General features: G+C 43.6%; 1 protein-coding gene across 7 annotated transcripts in view; it reads right to left on the bottom strand.

Annotated features, from left to right (window-relative positions):
• ASTN2 (astrotactin 2) overlaps window positions 1–19,433 on the bottom strand; it is an 841,205-nt gene that overhangs the window by 281,266 nt on the left and 540,506 nt on the right. For 6 of the 7 annotated variants that reach the window (XM_087419200.1, XM_087419201.1, XM_087419203.1 and 3 more), the window contains one exon: window positions 16,690–16,878. In XM_087419200.1, coding sequence (XP_087275326.1) covers window positions 16,690–16,878 — 189 coding nt within the window. Of the gene's footprint in view, window positions 1–9,296; window positions 9,386–16,689; window positions 16,879–19,433 lie in introns of those variants that run through there. The other variant, XM_087419206.1, reaches the window with a different exon arrangement.

Here is a 19,433-nt window from a genome sequence, read left to right as displayed (position 1 = left end):
CAGAGCACTACGATTTCAACCCACATCTACTTGACCCCAAAGCCTATGTTGGTCTTCCTTCCCCTCCTTTCCTTCTGAATAACGCAATCATAAAGCCATCAGTGGAACACAGCAAATCCCTCACCACCACTTTCTAAGCTCCGTAACCTCGATGTCTTTCTATGTAGAACGGATATAACGTTGGCTCATCTCTGATAAGCCTGTTGTGAGGATTAAAGAAGATACAGCGTTTGAAGCACTTTGCAGAGTGCCTGACCCATAGATCCCTGCTCAGTAAATACTAATTATTAGCATCATTAACATTATTAGGTAGCATTGAATTATTGACTAAGGTAATTTGGTGGTCCATCACACACATAATGTCCTGCTTTGTTAGTTAACTTTTAACCTGGGCTATTTTTATAACATTCCTCCACTCCCCTACTGCCACCATCCTCAAGTCCCTCAGCCCAGCACAGTGGTACGAATGGAGTGGATTGTGTGACTGCGTGGTGGAAAGGACGGGAGGAGATGGATATCTGAGTATGGGCTTGCAGCCAGACTGCCTACCCATATAGGGAGTATGTCACTCTTATGTCACTGGGAGCTCCTTCTCAGCCTCCTTTGCTAGTGGCTCTTCATCTCTCTGACCTATAAGTGTAGAAGCACCTGGGCTTGGGGCGTTGGCTCACTTCTTCTCTACTCTCTGGTGAATTCACCTCCTCTCATTTCTTTTATATCATCTATATGCTAAATAATCTGAAATTTGCATTTCAAGTCTGGTCTCTCCTGGATTGTATATCCAACTGGCTTCCTGACATCTCCATGAGGATATGTATTAGGCCTGACCAAATGATAGTTACTGAAGCAAGGTGATGAGTACCTGGGGTTTTATTACACTATTGTTTACTTTTATAAGAGACTGGAATTTTCCACAATTAAGTTCATTTTTTAACATGGTCACAACTGAATTTCTATTTCTACTTCCCTCCCTTATGCCTGCTCCTCCTGTGGTCTTTCCTGTCTCCATCAAAGGCATTTCCATCTGGCGAATTGCTCAGGCTAAAAGTACAGAGCCAACCTTGCCTCCCTCCTTCCTCTCCCTCACCAGTAAATTCTGTTGCCCTACCTTGAGAATAACCCAGAATCTGCCCACCTCTCACCATGATGACACCTACGACCAGGCTCAATTGTCTTTCACCTGGGCCACTGCAAAAGCATTGAAATTGCTTTCCCTGCTTCCACTCTGCCCACTGAAGTCTATTCTTCACACCCCAGATGGAGTGGTCTTTTAAAAATATGAGTGAGATCATAGCCCTCTTCTGCTCAAACCGTGCACTGCCTTCTTTCTCTTCTCTCTCTGAGTAAAATCCAAAGGACTGTACTTACGTGACTCACAGGACTCTACACAAATTGCCACACTGCCCCACTCAACATCCATGACCTTTTTATTTATAGCCTTTTCTCCTACCACTCACTTCCTCTTTCACTATGTTCCATCCACCTGGGCTCCTTTTTGTTCATGGAACATGCCAAGAGTCTGTGAACTTGCTGTGCCCTCTGCCTGGAAGCTCTTCCCTGGATGTCTGCAAGGCTAACTGCCTGACCTTTTAAGATCTTTGCACACATGTTGCCTTATCAAAGAGGCCTTCCCTGTCCAGCCTGTATTAAATAGAATCCCCTGCCTAGCACACCCTGGCCTCCTTATCCTGCTCTCCTCCATGGTGTACACTTGACATAGTATATATTTATCTGTTGATGGTCTCCTACACTAGACTGTGACTCATGAGGGTGGAGTTTTTATGAGTTTTGTTCACTGTTGTATTCTTGGTGTCCTAGAATGGTGACTGGGGTATAATCGGTAGCCAATAAATATTTTTGATTGACTGAAGATACAATGGTGCCTGATGGGGGGTAAGTACTACGTGTTTGTCATTGCTATTATTACTATTGTTGCTAAAACCACTATTGTTACTTTTACTGGGACTGGGCTCCTTACATTTCTTATCTTAGTTTTCTCACAACAACACAAAGAGATGGAAGGATGCTTATTTTACATATGAGGAGACTAGGCTAAGAAAGGTGAAATCACCTGTGTGAGGCTCAACAGCCCAAGAGGCAGAATCACCAGTCTCCAAAACCCAGCAATCTTCTCTTCCCTGGGGCCCCTACGTTCTCCATGTTGGCATGGTATTCACCAGTGAGATCCCCATGTTAGAATGTTCTCTATGCCATTGTTAAAATGTTCATCGTCTATGCAAGAATATCACTAAGCGAGGGAGAAAGTGAAAAGCAATATTTTTATGTACCTTTTGTGAAAGAAAGGGGGGAATAACATTTAATCTTATTTGCTTGGAATTACATAAACACTGGAAAGATATCTAAGAAACTAATAAAAGTGTGTGTGGGGGGGGCGGGGGGTGGGAGAAAGGAGTAACACTCCTCATTGGATGTCTTTTATATTGTTTTCTGTTCTTGAACTTTGTAAACTTAATGCTTATAAAAAAATCAATGAAGAAAATAAGCCTACCAGACTGTCAAAACCAAGAGGAGCCCAAGGAGACAGACAACTAAATGTAAGGTAGTGACCAAGCTGACCTAAGGTTCTCTCAGCTTGACCAAACTTCAGACAAGCTTCTTCCAGACTCTAGGTCCCTGACCTCTCTTTTCTTAGAGCATTTCCTTTAGACAGCTTGTCACTGTAAATTCTTTCTCTGCCCCTTTAACATGTAAACTTTCTAAAAGCCTCTTGCCAGTTTTAAAACCCAGGAATGTCCTTCTCAAGGACCTGGGAACCAACTCTTTGAAATGTAATCAACAGGGAAGAAAGCAGAGAAAGACATTTGCAAATTCAGGAATAACTACAATGTGTGGGACATATTCCATTGGTCAACCTCCCCCTGAAGTCCTCTGCTCCTTTTCCACTTGCTCACTCCAGCCTTAAAATCCCTCCTGCCAGGGGCCGGCCTGGTGGCGTACCGGTTAAGTGCATGCTCTCCGCTTCGGTGGACCGGGGTTCGGATCCCCGGGGCGCACTGACGCACCGCTTGTCAAGCCATGCTGTGGCGGCATCCCATATAAAGTGGAGGAAGATGGGCACGGATGTTAGCCCAGGGCCAGTCTTCCTCAGCAAAAAGAGAGGGATTGGCAGATGATAGCTCAGGGCTGGTCTTCCTCTCACACACACACACACACACACAAACCCCCTCCTGCCCTTTGTTTCAAAGGAATTGAGTTCAGACCTCTCTCCCCCCTTGCAGTAGCCTTGAATAAAGTTTTCCTTGCCTGTTTGACATTATCTGGTGCAATTTTTGCATTGATAATCATAGCACTGAATAAGATCCTGGATCAAAAAAAAGAACATTAGGTAAAACTAAAGAAATCTGAATAAACTATGAACTTGAGTTAATAATAATGTATCCATATTGGTTCATTAATTATAACAAATGTACTGTACTAATGTAAGGGAAATGGGGGTAGGATATATGGGGCTCTCTACTATCTTTGCAATTCATTCATAAATCTAATACTGTTTAAAATAAAAGCATTATTTAAAAAATAAGGCTATCATAGGTGGAGAAGCCCCATTTGGAAGGGAGCAAGAGCAAAGAAGTATCTTCCTCAAGTTCTCTCTCTCTCTCTCCTATGCGTGGCCAAGTGAGTCTTTATGCCCAGCCAGAAAGCACCTGCTGTCACTTTTGTGGAAATTAATAAAAGAAACTTCAAATAATTGGAGTCAGGAAGGCCTGTAGGGGGAGCTCTCACACCCTGTCATACCTCGTTAATTACACCAAACAGGAAGAGAGGATGGCTTGCTTCTTGGACAGGAAGTAAAAGACTTGACTGCTGAAGGAAAATTTCTCTACCCACCTGACAACAGCCCAGCCAATGAGAAATGCTGCAGCTCAGCCAATGAGAAATGCCGCAGCTCAGCCAATGAGAAATGCCGCAGCTCAGCCAATGAGAAATGCTGCAGCTCAGCCAATGAGAAGCTGTTGCCGCCCTGCACTGCTACATTCCCACCAATGGATTTTCATTTACAATGTCCCCTCCCTACTCCCCCTTTTTCTCTATAAAGGCACCTCCCCTCCTTTGTTTGCTGGATTTGCCTTTGGTTTGCCATAGAATGCACATCCTAAATTGCAGTCCTTTGGGCTATTCCCAAATAAACTCATTTTGAGATAAAACAAAGGCAAATTCGCTTTTGAAGTTGACACTTTCAAGCACCAAGCCAAAATGGGCACAGTTCTCAGCCAGGGTGTTCTCTTGTAACTGCTGGATCGGAGTGGGGGGGTGGGGAGGGCATTCGTTGTGACATAAAGACATATATGCCATCCAAGTGTCAGGTAGACCCAGATAAGCAGGGCTCTAACACTAGCTGTGTGACTGCAGGCAAGTCATCAGACCGCTCTGAGCCTGTTTTCTCATCCATAAAATGACACTTGTCAATCCACTTACACCATGCAATCTCAGTGGTGGCAGAAATTGTTCCTGGGTGGGCAAAAACATCTTAAACATTACAATGACTTTTGGCCCACCAAAGTTTAACCCTCTTCAGTAACACTGTATCCCATATTATTTAATTTCTCTCATTAGGGAGAATTCAACCTTAATTTAGTTTTTCTCCTGGGGGAGGGGGTGATAATGAAAAAAAAAGTTAAGAAACATAGACTTAGATAATACCAAAAAGAAGTCATTCTTTCCCATTTACACCAATGTTCGACTCTATGAGTCTTGTTCAGCTTGCAACTCCAGAACCTGGCACATAATCAGCACTGAATGTATATTTGTTGGTTGAATTGCAAGACTGAAGGAGAATTTAATTGCAATTTAGTTTAATTTTCAAGCTAGGTTTCTACTTCCTTTGCAAATACAGGTGCAAGATGCCTGTATGGCCTCTGGGCTTGAATATTACCATTGGCTGGGTCCTCAATAACGCCTTAGAAGTAGTGTGAAAATTAACAGAAACTTGGAGGGGTATCCCTTGTAACTTTAGTTCTCTGAACTATGACATGGGAAGGAAGACCAATGCCTTTATCCCATTTCTTTCATCTTACTCTAGAAAGCATCTGAAACAAGCTGAAGCAGCTTCAAGGTCACAGCAAGAGCCAGGACCCTCATGGAGAATGGAGAGGGGGCTGGCTTATTCAGGGGTTAAGGTTCTTTCCAAGTGGTCAGGAATACACAGAATTAACCAGGCTTGGGCTACTCAAATACTTGCAGCTTCGGCTCCTGGCTTGTGCCTGCTAATTAATTGCCCACTTAATGGGCTCCTCTGAGGATCTTATGAGACATAAAGATAAATCCTCATTTTGGACTCTTAAAAGCCACCTTTGAGGTGTTCCACTAGATTATCATTAATAGCAATTATTCAGTGGTGATGTTACATGAAATCCCAGCCACTGCCCTTGGAGCTTTCTGTATTAATTCACATCCAATAAACTGTGATCATATCTTTCATTAGAATTGTTACTAAATGCATTTCTATTCAGGGCATCTCCATGAAATGGAAATATTTCCCTAAAAATTAATTTTCTTGATACACATGCATAGGCTTATTAACGTGAGCTTAGAATAGACTTACTTTTTCATTTCTCTGGAAGGAATACAAAGAAAGTCATACTAGTGAATTTGCATCTCACATGATCTCAAGTGTGCCAAGATGTGCACTCCAGCACAAAATTTCCGAGCAAGCGCTATCTCACAGATCCTCTGGTTCGTGTTAGGAAAATGTCACTAACATTTGCACGTCTTACACTTTACAAAGCATTTTAACCTGACTTTTCTCATCACCTCTCCCTCCGCACCATAATTCTCCTGTGGGGTTGGTATTATTATGTTCCCTGATTTAGTGTTGAGCAAAGTGGGCTCAGAAAGGTTATATGGGCAAAGTCTTATAGCCAGTAATGGTCCCATTACTGTGGTGTTAAATAACCTTTCCTGATTGAATGCCCATCCTTCGCCGTGGTTTATCTCTACAATCCCATCTCCTCACCCTCTTCCTGATCCATCTGGATGTTCATATCTGCAGATGCTCTGTGCTCTTACTTTCCTGGAGCACTCTTCTACCCAGCTGTCAATCATATCCTCCAGATTTCAGCCAGCATCTTTCAGGAAGACTTCCGTGTGCTTACCCACACCAGGGCTGGGCCAGGGATCCGTGTGCATGAGAACGGGGACTTTGACTATCTCCTTTATCTTTTCATCCCCACTGCCTAATACAGCCCCATACCTCACAGGTGCCCAACAAAAACTTGTGAAATAACAAATGAGAACAAGTGGCAAAGCCAAGACTGGAATTTCTGACCTCAAGTGCAGTCCTTTGGTGTCATCCCACTCCCTCCTGTAATTGACAACACAACAATAACAATAACAAATGATTTCTGAGGTGTGATTTCTTCTGAGAGTAAGTACACCAGAAATATATGCTAAGTTGCCTTAGCATAATGCAAATATAGGAAAATGTCAGTGCTGGGGACTCCATTAATTAAGGATGCATAATGCTTGTCCAGGGGCTGGGCTGGCTTGTGCCTTTGGAGTGTTTATTTATAAAGGAGATTGCTAAGCACATTAGTACAAGAGCAGTGTAAACCACATCGCCAGGGAAACAGCAGATGACTCTTAAGAGAAGAAATCGCCTGGAGTCCCTTTGGAAGCACCCATTGTGAGCAAACAATCACTGTGCTAATTACAATGGCTCTGCTAATTACAACGACTGTGCTAATTACAATCTATCCTTATCTGTTCTGTAGGTTCCCTACGAACTTTTCCTTCTGGGCACTTCGACCAACGTGAGTTACTGCCTGCCTTTGAGTGTGATGAAATTGTGGTTCTTTAAAAATTGTCTCTGCTTCAGATGCCTCAATAACTCCAATAGCCTTCCCCCTCCTAGAAAAAGAACGCAGTCAGGGAGGGCCGGCCCCATGGCTTAGCGGTTAAGTGCGCGCGCTCAGCTACTGGCGGCCTGGGGTTTGGATCCCAGGCGCGCACTGACGCACCGCTTCTCTGGCCATGCTGGGGCCGAGTCCCACATACAGCAACTAGAAGGATGTGCAGCTGTGACATACAACTATCTACTGGGGCTTTGGGGGAAAAAAAGGAGGAGGATTGGCAATGGATGTTAGCTCAGAGCCGGTCTTCCTCAGCAAAAAGAGGAGGATTAGCATGGATGTTAGCTCAGGGCTGATCTTCCTCAAAAAAAAAAAAAAAAAGAACGTAGTCAGGGATTTTGAAGCAAGAAAATTAAAAACAAAAAAAAGGGGAGGAGAACTGGGAAGAGAAGTGACATGGGGCTGGTTGCTTCTGTTGCTTTAGCACCTTTGCACACTAAAGACACATTTTTAGGTTAGTTGGAGAACATTCAAAATATGCTATGTATCATTTGTTTTCCTTATAAAATGACCATGTTTGGTATGTTTAGAGATGTGAACACTGAGAATAAAATTAAAAAAAAAATAAAGCAGCTATTTTTCTCTCTTCTCTTACTACAATTAGGGAGAAAGATTAGAGAGGCCTTGTTTTAAAATGGATTGCAATTCCCTTCTCCCCCCACACACAAAAAAAAACAAAAAAAAAAGGAAGGCATCTTTCACTAGGTCTTAATTTTACTACTTCTTTTCCATCTTCAATTAAGCTAATGAGTGTTGATGGTATGAGATTTTTGTCTCAGTGCTTAAGAATAATAAAGATTCCCCCAGGCCAACATCCCCTCCTAGATGGATTTCTGGCTACATTTCCAGGAGTTTATCTTCCACCTTTGACCTGAAGCCAACTGCAGCCCAGCTCTCCCCCGGAAAGTATTTTCTGCTGCATCCAATGATGGCTGAAACTGCAGCGCAGGCACGTACAAGAGGCTCTGATCTGGGCTCATAACAGTGGCTTCAGGGCACTGGAGTCAGGTAAGTGCCTCTCCCATTGGATGCTCAGAGCGTCCCCATACCCATCAGTGAGCAGAGCAGACAGTCAGATGAATGCAGAGAATACATTGTGCTGCATGATGCACTAGGGGCCTGTGGGATTACAGGACAGGGCTGTCTGCCCTGGCTGCTGCAGATCTAAAACACAGTCTCTGCACTTGGTCACTCTGGAGAGAGACTCCTTTGGGACTCCATGGCCCTCTAGTGCCATTGGTCTTGGGACTTAGTTCCTGCTTTCAAACAGGCAAAGAGAGGAGCAACAATCCTGCATTCTCAGGCATAACCTGGGCTCACATCTAATATAAAGTTCATTTTAACACCTTGTTATTCAAAGTTGATCCTGAGTCCCAGGAGCTCATTGGAAATGCAGAGTCTCAGGCCTTACCCACAACCTACTGAACCAGAGCCTGTATTTTAAATCCCTTGGTGATTTGTATGCACATTAGAGTTTAAGAAGCACCGGTGTATTTCATGTGTATTGCATTCTGGCTATAAGCAGACTTATGGAAAATTCTTACCTTTAGATAGGGTTTTCGTGTCTAAGAACAATGATGAGCTGTTATTTGCTTTTATGCTCTTTGATGATCCTACGGTTTGAGACCATACGCAAATGCTTGTGCACACATTATCTGGAGGCTATATAGTGGTGAAGAGGGCAGGCCTTGACTCCTGGCTTCTTACCAGCTGTATGACCTTGGATGCTACACCTCACCCCTCTGTGCTTCAGTTTTCTCATATAAAAAGTATGATAGTCACCCTGCACTGTCCACATGAGTCATGGGAGAAACGCCTGCCTCTGCCCCTTAAAGACAGGCTTTGAAAAGTAAGGAAAAAAATACTTTTACAATATCAACCACGCACAAGGATATTGAGAAATGTGCCAGAGGATGTGATGACTTGATAAGAGGGAAAAGTAGGAGGTGATCAAGACTGATGTGCAGACTGCTATGGCTTACTGGTCAACTCTCATTCTGCCCATCTGGATGGGCATCCTTTCCAACTGGTCAGCGCTGCTTCTAAGCTAATCATTAAATATTTTGAATATCACCCCAGAGGTGGGAGATTAACACACTTCTGGAACTTTTTGACCTGGGCCCAGGCCCATTATCAAATTTCAAACAGCACACATGAGCATCTAAATCCCATATTCCTAATTAGATGTATTTCACTATAGGCCATTCAGACAGAAACAAATAGGGGGGAGTACCCTATAGGACACGGGTGATACAACACTTTGGCCAGATTACATCTTTCCAAAGGCTGGGATAAACACTCCCACAAGAAAGTGACCCTGGGCTGCAGCCCATTCCACACTGTTGGCTGAGCTCTCCACCTCCCACAGACCCACAGAGCATGAAGGGCTGCTTTTCTGCCCCTACCCTGGGCATTTCATATATTTACCAAAACATGTGTTGGTTAGAAGAAGTTGGAAGGATGACCATGGCTCCAATCCAGAGATGAGATTTGGGGGAATGCAACAAAAAACATCTTCATCTGCTGTATGGCTTCTGGAATTGAGTGGAAATAAACACAATTGAAGGAAGAGAAAAACAATGTTTACTGAGAGCCTACTGTTTCCAGGACCTTTGCTTATTAGCCTGTTAAATCCTCACCACAGCCTTTTGAGGATTTTTTGAGGTAAAACCTCACTTTAGAGTTGAAGATCTTGAGGTTCATAGAGGTTAAGGGATTTGTCCAAAGCCACACAGCTAGGAAATGGCAGACCTGGGACTTGGACCCTGTCACTTCTCATGGCAGCGTCCTGACACCCTGAGTTGAGTCCCAGCCAGGAAAGGGATCAAGTTCCTACAGAACCGCGCACATGGTGGTGGCCTTTGCCTAAGATTCCTCCTTAGTTATTGATTTGGCAGCCCCCATGGCACCTGGGTCCTTCTTGTCCCCTGAGAACAGGGATGGAACAGGTGCCAATCTCATTTAATCATCACAACACCACCAGGAATTGGGTATTGTTGTTATTATTCCTAAACTAGAGATGAGGAAACTGAGGCTTAATGAACTCATGTGCCTAAGGTCACACAGTTGACAAGTGGCAAGCTAGGACTCAGACTCTAGAGCCTGGCATCTTAGACGCCAGGCCAATATATCCCAAAGTGGCTAGATAATGTAAACCACTTGGGAATATGGGTAAAATTCACTTTCCCAGGCCCGTTATCTGGGAAAAAATGATCAGTAGGTCTTGGGGCAGCCTTAGATGACTCTAGGATCAAGTGAGAAGGAAAGGCTTCTACTAAGCCCCTGGCCATGGGGTTGAGTAGAAAGAGTGTGGCATCCTGCATAGAAGCCTTCAGCCTTCATCTGAGTTCTGCCCTAATCATAATTTACAGAAAAGGCAACAGACACGCAAAGGGGGAGAATGGCCAAGGGTGATACAGCAAGAAGTGGCAGAAAGGAATGGAAACAGCTTTCTGATTCTAGGGCTGTCGGATATATCGGCTTTGACTCCTGAAGAAGACAGGAAACCTTGGGAAAATGGAGACCCAGAAGAGAGATTCCTCCGCAGCCAGCCCAAGAGTCAGGACCTCAGGGAAAATCGCCCCTTAACTCCTGTGATCCAGCCTCCAACTTCCGTCCTCAGCCCACTTCCAAGTTCCCCCCAAAAGATGGCATATAGCTGTGTCTCCAGGTGGCAAGTGGAGGATTTTGCCAAGAGTTGGAATCTTTCTGCATGGGAAGACTTGGGAATGGCCTTGAAAATCAAAAGCTAATGCCACTTTTTTTTTCTTTTTCTTTTTATGAGGAAGACTGTCCCTGAGCTAACATCTGTGTTGATCTTCCTCTATTTCGTATGTGGGTCGCTGCCACAGCATGGCTTGATGAGCAGTGTGTGGGTCTGCACCCAGGATCTGAAACCGCAAACCCTGGGCCGCTGAAGCAGAGGCACAAACTTAACCACTACGCCACCGGGCCGGCCCAGCTAATGCCACTTTTAATTAATAATCTCTCCACCACAAGCCTCCTTGGCTTTCTCTTGTGACAATAAGATCATGGTATATTAGAAAACACCCAGACCTGAGAGTGCAGAAAAACAGCTTCCAGGTCTGGCTCTGCCATTAATTCCTTATGGAACCTCGGCCTTGGCGTAGCCATCTGTACAGTGTGGGAGTTGGATCCTATGTCTCTGAGCCTTCAGAGTGGATATTAGTGCAGCCCAACGGACTGGGGGTTGTAATCCCGGCTTATTCATTTATGAGTTATATGATTTTAGGTAATTCACTTAAATGCTGTGACCCTCAGGCATCTCATCTACAAAATGGGGGAGGAGGGTGCGTTGTACAAACTGTTCTCCAAGGTTCTTCCATCTGTAGAGTCTATGGTTATTTGGGAAGTGAATGAAGGAAATGGACAAGAAGAGAAGAGAATGTCTATTACAGTTCTCAGAGGTGCTGACATGAAGTGGGACAATGTTGGGACCCTAGGGGCACTACTGCTAAATGGGCTTTGTTCTTAGACCACATGCCGTCATTTTTTAGCTGTATGACTGTTAGGCTGGTTAATCTAACATCTCTGGCCTCAGGGTAGTAGGTAATATTGATATCCCCCATATTTCTGGGTCTCTGCTTCTCAGCACAGGACAGGATTGCATGTTCTTGCTCAGCCTTTTGAGGGGCGCTATGACTATGGGACTTGATCTGACCAATGGAATGTGAGCACAATGTCAGCTCTAGGAGGAAGTAATGAGCACCAAGCTTCTTTATCATGATTATAGCATTCATGGAAGAACATGAAGATGACATTTGGTCAGCCCTGATTCCCAATGACCAGAATGAGCGGGACGCCTGCAATTCTGCGTGGGGCGTGTAGTATGAGCAACACATACTCACATTGCCTGTGAAGCCATTGAGGTTTTGCAGTTGTTTGTTATCAAGGTACAACCTAACACATTCTGCTTGATACAGTCATTTCCTTTTTTGTAAAACCAAGTCGTTAAGGGCTACCTTGCAATAGGCATTGGAAGGATTAAATGAGAAAATATACGAAGTATGTGGTACAGGGCCTAGCAAATAAAAAAATACACACGTAGTTAAAGGGGGGAAAAAAGGGGACAGAAGAGGAAGAGGAAAAGGAAGGATCCAGAAGCAGCATGCACAATTAACCATTTCCCAGGAAGGCACTAGAAAAACCATAGCTTTGGAGGCCACTTAATAAGCTGTGATTCAGGACCTTCAGCTGGGGAACAAGTAGGTAAAGCCCAGTTTTCCTGAAATCCTTAAAGACAACCCCTCTGTCTTACCAGGCGTGGGTTGGTGGTGCCTCATTCTGAAATCCTACATCTTACCCAGAACTGTCCTCTTATGCTGTACAAAATGCACATCTGATAAGGAGACCAGATTGAAAATCAGCACCTTTCTAGCAAATCTCTCATAAGCTCCTCACTCTCTTTGTAGGTCATTCTTGAAGGCCTGTGAGCAAACGTCTGCTGCTGTCTGAGCTGTCTTATTTTTGATGAGACTTTTGCAAAATCGACCATTGCCATTTGCTCAGCCTCCATTCTCAAGCAACTTCTCCTCTATGCCATTTCTGAGACTCCAGGCTCACTAATAGTTCTTGACTGATGTTTATCTAAATCCCTGCAATCTATAACCAAAGTTGACCTTTCTTTCTTATAAGAATGAGGCAGGATGGATGAGAATGGGAGAGGGAGGGAAGTAAAATATAAGCAAACAAAGCATCAAATACCACCAACCTTTGAGGAGGAGTTTATCTCACTCCACCAGTCTTTGCCAGTTCCCTCATTGATCAAGAGCTAAGGGAAGGAATTCAGATACTGACCCTGCATGGGTCATTAAGACCCACACAGTTCACTGAAAAGGATTAGAAATAGCAAAGCTTGACATTACTTACTGGATTCGGGGGCAATTCAGAAATGAGATTTTTGGCTCCATGTTTCCATAAATCTTGGCTCTTTACCAAAGGCTTTTATGTCCATTCATGTCCATCTGAACCTGGTTCCTAATCCAGAGCTCTCTCTGGGCACCACTCAGTCTCTTAAAACAACCCTTATTCCCTCCTGGGAATAAATTCTATGGTGACTTTAGTATGAACTCTGTCCTTTCTCTTTCATTTTAGGTCTTCATCTTTCACTCCTTCCCAACTCCCCCACGTTTCGCCATCTGTCTCCTTGTCTCTTAACCCCTGTCACTGCTCTACATCTCTCTAATTCTTTCTGTGCTTGTCCTTCCTTCCTCCTCTCACTTAGACTCTCCTTAATGTCGCCTCTATCTTTGTCTCTTTCTCCGTGTCTCTGCTTTGTCTCTCTGACTGCTTCTCTCTATCACTCTCATCCTGTTTCTGTCTTTCTGTGTGAGTCTCTTAGTGTGTGCCATACTTAATCTTCACACACGGTGGATAACTCCTGTACTTGTCAGGAGTCCTAAACATCTCTGCATGCTCATCTCCCAGAGACAGGCTACAGCCTCCATGTGGCAACCTAAGGAAGGGGCCAAGAAGGGGATTAAGTTCCTGCTGAATCATGCCCATGGGGGTGGCCTTTGCCTCAGATCCCTCCCTAATTATGAATTTGGCATCCTGCCATGGCACTAGGTCCTCCCTCTCTGCTGAGAGCAAGGATAGAACAGGTGGCTCTTCTCACCATATGTTAATGGGAATACGCAGAAATTACCTACGTCCTTTACAACAGAGCCAGAAACCAGGAGATCACTGGTTTGGGAGTCACAAACTCGAACTTTCAGTCTCAGAAGGACACCAAATCACACTGAGCATTGGGCAAGTTATCTCCATTCCTGGGCCTTGGTTTCTCCATCTGTACAAAAGGGTTTAGGTCTGCACTAAGGAAACTTTAAGTGATTTTTCAGTTCAGAGACTTGAAATGGGAGGTTCTTTGTAAAGCAGAAATCCAGGTTTCTCCTTCAGAGATTCAAGAGAGAACATGAGAATGCAGACCTGTCTTCTATCAGCAGTTGCTAGGTGTGGGCAGGGGCAGGGAAGAGAACAAAGCAGTCATCGCTGTCACACAGGAGACTCTAGCTGGTAGAGTCTGAAATCCCAGGCCAGGCAGTTGTCAGGAAATGAGGCATATGGCAGGATGGCTGGTGGGGGGCCTGCTGGCTATTCTGGAGGGCTGGACCACAGATTACTTGAAGGAGGGAGGGTAGGAAGGAGAGGAGGAGGCGAGAAATGACAACTGCTTTTGATGCTGAAAAATTTGCAGGCCTGCCTTCTGGAACTCGGAGGACAAAGGAGCTGCAGCCACCCCCCGTCTGGGGCTCAGGAAGGGAGACTTGAAAGAGATAAATTTAGACTCATCAGAAGATGCTCGCCTTCCCACGGTGGGAAGTCAAATGCCTTAGCATGTGGCTCCAAGAGGTGAGAAGGTCTGAGGATGGAAATAATCACAAAGAAAGCTTAAATGAAGCCAAGGATGAGAGGTTTAAGTGAAATGGGCTACTCTAATAATAATAGTAGTCTGGGGAGTTCCCTAAATCTTGAGGCTGTTGTCAAAAGAGAAAGTGTGGTCTGTTCACTGTACTCCCCTCCATGAGCAAATTGGGGCAGACACAGATCCTGGCTATTTAGAGACAACCCAAGATCAAAGGGTTGGGAACAATGAACAGAGTGAGGTAGAATGAGGATTCCTCATGGAGTTAAAATTATGTCTGAGCCTGTAGACTCCCAGGCCGCCTTTAAGGCACCATGCTCTCTCTTACTGACCAGTCTGTTGGTAGTGGGAAGGCAAGCAGTAAAAACAAAGGCTCGGCCTTCAAGACCCCCATGATCTGCCATTGCTTACAGTTCTAGCTTCACCTCCCACCATTCTTTCCTTACTTATTCAGCCTCAACCACACCAGACTTCTTCATTTCCTGAAGCCAACCAAGTTCTTTTCCTTCTTGAAACATCTGTCTCTGCTTGCAACCTTTTCCAATGCTAACTCCCACTCATCTGCCAGGTATTAAATAACACTTCATCAGAAAAATCAACTCCAAAGCCTTATTATTGCTTTCTAATCTAATAGATGCAGCCCCACCACTCTGCTCCAACTAAATTAGATCCCATTGTTAATTGCTTTCCTGGAACTCTGTATCTTTACTTCATAGTAACTACCACAAATTAAGTAAATACATAAGATTACACACACACGCCCCCCCCATACCTAAGCACCACAGGGTCTGGGGTCATTTTTATTTCATTTTCCCTTGTATCTCAAGTAACCACCATGGTACCTGGGACATAGTGACACAAACAGCACGTGACAACTACATAGGTGAATGGTTTTAGGAAACTCACATTTCCATTCTAGTTCCATAAAATGGGAAGTGATGAGGTATATTGGATTAGAAGACAAGAGCAAGGATTTGGACTCAGTCAGACTTCCATCTGACTCCTCACTCTCCCTCTCACTAGATGGTGACCTTGGGAAAGTTACTTTGCCTCTCTGGTGTTAACTTTTCAACTGTAAAATCGAGGCCAAGGTGCCTCAAAGGGTTTTAATAATGAAGCTAAAATGGCACTATCCTGGCTCTCTCACTTCCTAGAAGGGGGATTTGGGAAAGTCACTTAACATTTCTATTTCTCATCTGTATAAAGGGGTAATCCCAATAACAGTCCCTGCTTCACAGGGCCATTGTGAGGATTACATACATTCATGGAGGGAAAGTGCTTAGCATGCCCTCAGCATGTGCTGAATTAATGTTAGTGGCTATTATTATTATTAAAAATACTTAGTAAAGAGCTTGGCATAGAGTAATTCTTAATAAGTAGTAGCCATTATTACCACTCCTACTACAGCCACCACTATTATTAATTAGATGACGGGATGGAGCTGATGATGATTATAATGGTGATGTTTCCTACCAGTTCTGACTTGTTGACATCACCTCAAATGGGAGAACCCTGCTTTGTGATAATATCCTATTACGTTTTCATGAAAAACTGTCTAACAATATAGTTTTCTTTCTTTCCCCCCAAAGAAAATCATTTCTTATACATGGAACAATTCTTCTCCCTATATCATCTTAGGGTTCTGCAGATTTCAAGGCATGAATAAATCCCACCCAAGGCCTCTCTTCTCCAGATAGAACAGCCCCAGTTCCTCCAACTCTCCCAGGAAGCCTTTCACAATTCGACGGCATGTCTAATCTTCATCTGATTTGGTCAACCCAGTCCCTGTTCTGTTCGCTTTCATATGAGTAGTCTCATCTTCTAATTTCTCATGTACCTCTGCATTTATAAACAGGCGGTTTTTGACATACTGTTGAAGAAAAAAAAAGAAAAACAATTTCTAAACAGCTTTATGAGATTTGGTGTGTGTGTGTGTGTGTGTGTGTGTGTCTGTGAGAGAGAGAGAGAGATAGATACAGGAGGGGGAGAGAGAGAGAGAGTTGCTTTAAGAATGTTGAAGAAAATGTTAATTCTGGGTATTTCTGGGTGATTTTCTACTTCATTAAGTGTCTTAATTTTTGAACTGCCTGGATAGCCTGCATAGGATACTTATTTTTTAATAGACTGAAAGATTAATTAAAAATTTAAAAAATTCCATTAACTGTACTTACAGGATGATTAAAGATTAAATTTAAAATGTATGGATAGAGTTCAAAAAATGGGACGGCAGGATAAATAAGAGCTAGGTTAGTGTAAAAGGAACCTCATGGAATGAATTTTGCTGATTTTTGACACTTCCTGGATAGGCATTAGTGAGCTTGGGGAGATGCTGGCCAGCACAACAGGACTCTATTCCATGGTGCCCATGGCGTCCTCCCCATGCCCAGATTTCGGGTCAGTGACTCTATCAGTGAAGTGCAAGTGTCTGCCCCATACCTAAAGGTCATCTGGAAGACTTGGCCTTGGTTCACATGCTGGGTCCGGTTGTTGTACCCATGTAGCATCTCTCCAAAGAGGGTGTCGTTGAATTTGGAGTCAGGTTTGAGGCACTTGGGGCCCTCGCAGACATCTGAGAGCATCAGGCAGGATTTTCCATCAGGAGCCAGCTTGTACTCCTCCACACAGCTGCATGATAAAATAGAGCCGAGAGTTAGCTCCGCATGCTGGATGCCCCCACCGGGGGTGACCTAAAACCAAGGCCTCCTTTGCCTGCAAAACAGGTCAGAGTTTAGGAATGGAGACAGCTATTCTGGCTGGAATCTATCTAGGGCACAGGTGTCTAGAGAGAAGCATATTAATCCTGCAAATTGGTAAATTCAAGGAAAGTCATTTGTGACATTTTAGAGGAGTCGAGGGGGAAACCAGTGCACATCCATGCACAAAGCAAATTTAAAAACTGTTTTCCTTGAACACGCAGACTTTAAAAAGCATGACAGACCAATTCACAGGGAATTATCAACTAGTTTCTCAAACCAGAATCTATTCCCAGTCTATCTGTCGACCAAGGTTGAAGACTATAGCAAAAACAAGGTTTTTATTGCCCTTGTAGCTCAGAGGTGATCCTTACAAGATCACAGACAGTGCACGGAGCAGCAGCCACTGCTCCTGCTCAATTAGCAATGTTAGCACTCTCTGTTGGACTCTAAGTACCTAATCCTGACAGCAGAAGGGCACTTGACATGCTTTTGAGGGAGGGACAGGCTCCTCTGTGGACCAAACAAACATCTGAATGGGGTGTGGAAATAGTATTTGCAAGTTAGGGGAGTTTGCAGTGGGAAACAAATTTCATAGAGAGGCATGGGGGGAGGGGAGGGAGCAGAGGTCTCAGCTCCTGAAAAATCAATACAGAAACTGGAAATTTTTGAGGGTCTACCTGTTCATGGTCCTTTGCTAGGCACTGGGGATAGGGCAGACATAATAAATAAGACACACAAAAGAATAGGCTGCACAATTGGAGAGACGTATATAAATGTCATCTTTGCTCCTTTGGACCTATGTGCACTCCAGCAAGTCATTTAACTTTTTTGATCTCCAGTTTCCTCATCTGTAAAATGGGGTAGACACTCCTATTCTACCTTACTTCACTAGGCTGCTATGAGTTCCCATGATACCTTGGCTGCAAAAACAGTTAGGAATTGCAAGGTACTTAACAAAGTAACTATATTAATGGTAGCAATGGTGGTGCTTCTATTTATCCAGCATATACTATCCACTGGGCACTATGTACATTGATTTTCTAACCATGGAAAAAAGGTAGTATCATCATTCCTGCTTGACACACAAGTAAAACGAAGAGCCAAGAAATAAAGCATGTCACCCTGTGAGTAAGTGGCAAATCTGGCATTCAAATTCAGGTCTGTTTAGCAACAAAGGCATCTTTTTTCTACTCTTGTCTCCTCCAAATCCAGTTGTTTCTATTTGCATGATATGACCCTGGTTAGGCTGTGCTGGTTGGAAGCAGTAGAAATCAGGCAGTCTCTTATTTGCCTTTCCTCCATGGGGTGGAGCGAAAATTTATTGAATCCGACCACAAAGAGACTCAGAAACTCATATGGGAGAAGGACGAAGCTCTGTGAGATGGTTTGGGAAGAAAATGTACCCAGGTTGCAGGAACCAGTAGCTGATGCTGGAGACACAGAACCCACCTGTAGGCAGGAAGTAGACAGAGATGAAAACTTGACCCAAGATCACTCTAGTGAAAAGCCAGGAACATATCATGCATGCAGCAAGCTGTCACTCTTTCCTCTAACCCCTGGTGCACTGCACTGATGCACTGATTGTCTTTCTAATATTTACATGCTCCTGCCCAAAATATGGTGGAATGTTTCTTGGAAGGAGGCCTGTCCTGGAGCCTTGGTCGAGTCTATCCCCCTTTCTTTTTGCATCTGTTAAATATAAGTAACTCTCCGTTAAGAAAGTTGCAGCACAGAAGAAGTGAGCATTTGAATGTGCAGAGTGGATGGTAAGTGCTTGATAAAGTCTAGTTCCATTCATCTATCCCAGGATTTTCCCAGAAAATACGGAGATATGATGCATTGGGTAGGGCGCTTGCTTGTTCTCTCTCTCTGTCCACACACACACACATACACACACACACACACACATATGTGCACCTGTGACTAAATACATTTTTGTTATAAATCATTAAACGTTTTTAACATTCTCAAAGTCTAGAGTAAAATGAGGACACTCCTCATTAACCATGCCACATAAATTCTTACTTCCTATTCTAGTGGCCGTCACTGTTAACTATTACATTTATATATTTTTTTCATAATAAACATAAACAGAATTACACTATACATTGTTGTGAGATATGCATCTATGCCTAATATTATTTCTTAGAAATCTTTTCAAATCAGTATTCATATAGATCTAACTTTTTAATGGTTATTTGGCACTGCACAGTATAAATGCACCCTAATGCTTCTAGCTAATCTCTATTGATGGGCATTTTGGTTGTTTATAGCTGTTTGTTATTACAAACAGTGCCATAATGAAGATCTTTGTACATATATCACTGTGCACATGTGTGTGTTTCTATAAAACAGATTCTTAGAAGAGAGATTGCTGGGTCAATGTTTTATGAATTTTTAAATCTTGATAGATCTACTAAATGGCTGTCTGTAGAGGCTCTACCAGTCTACAATCCTGTTATTGATGAATGAGAGCCCATTTGC

Source organism: Ceratotherium simum, chromosome 29 (genome assembly GCF_057802395.1).
Source record: "Ceratotherium simum simum isolate JZ-2026a chromosome 29, ASM5780239v1, whole genome shotgun sequence".
In the NCBI taxonomy this organism is placed as follows: Eukaryota; Metazoa; Chordata; class Mammalia; order Perissodactyla; family Rhinocerotidae; genus Ceratotherium; species Ceratotherium simum.
The sequence above is the reverse complement of the archived record's forward strand: the minus strand, read 5'-3'. Positions and strand labels throughout refer to the sequence as shown.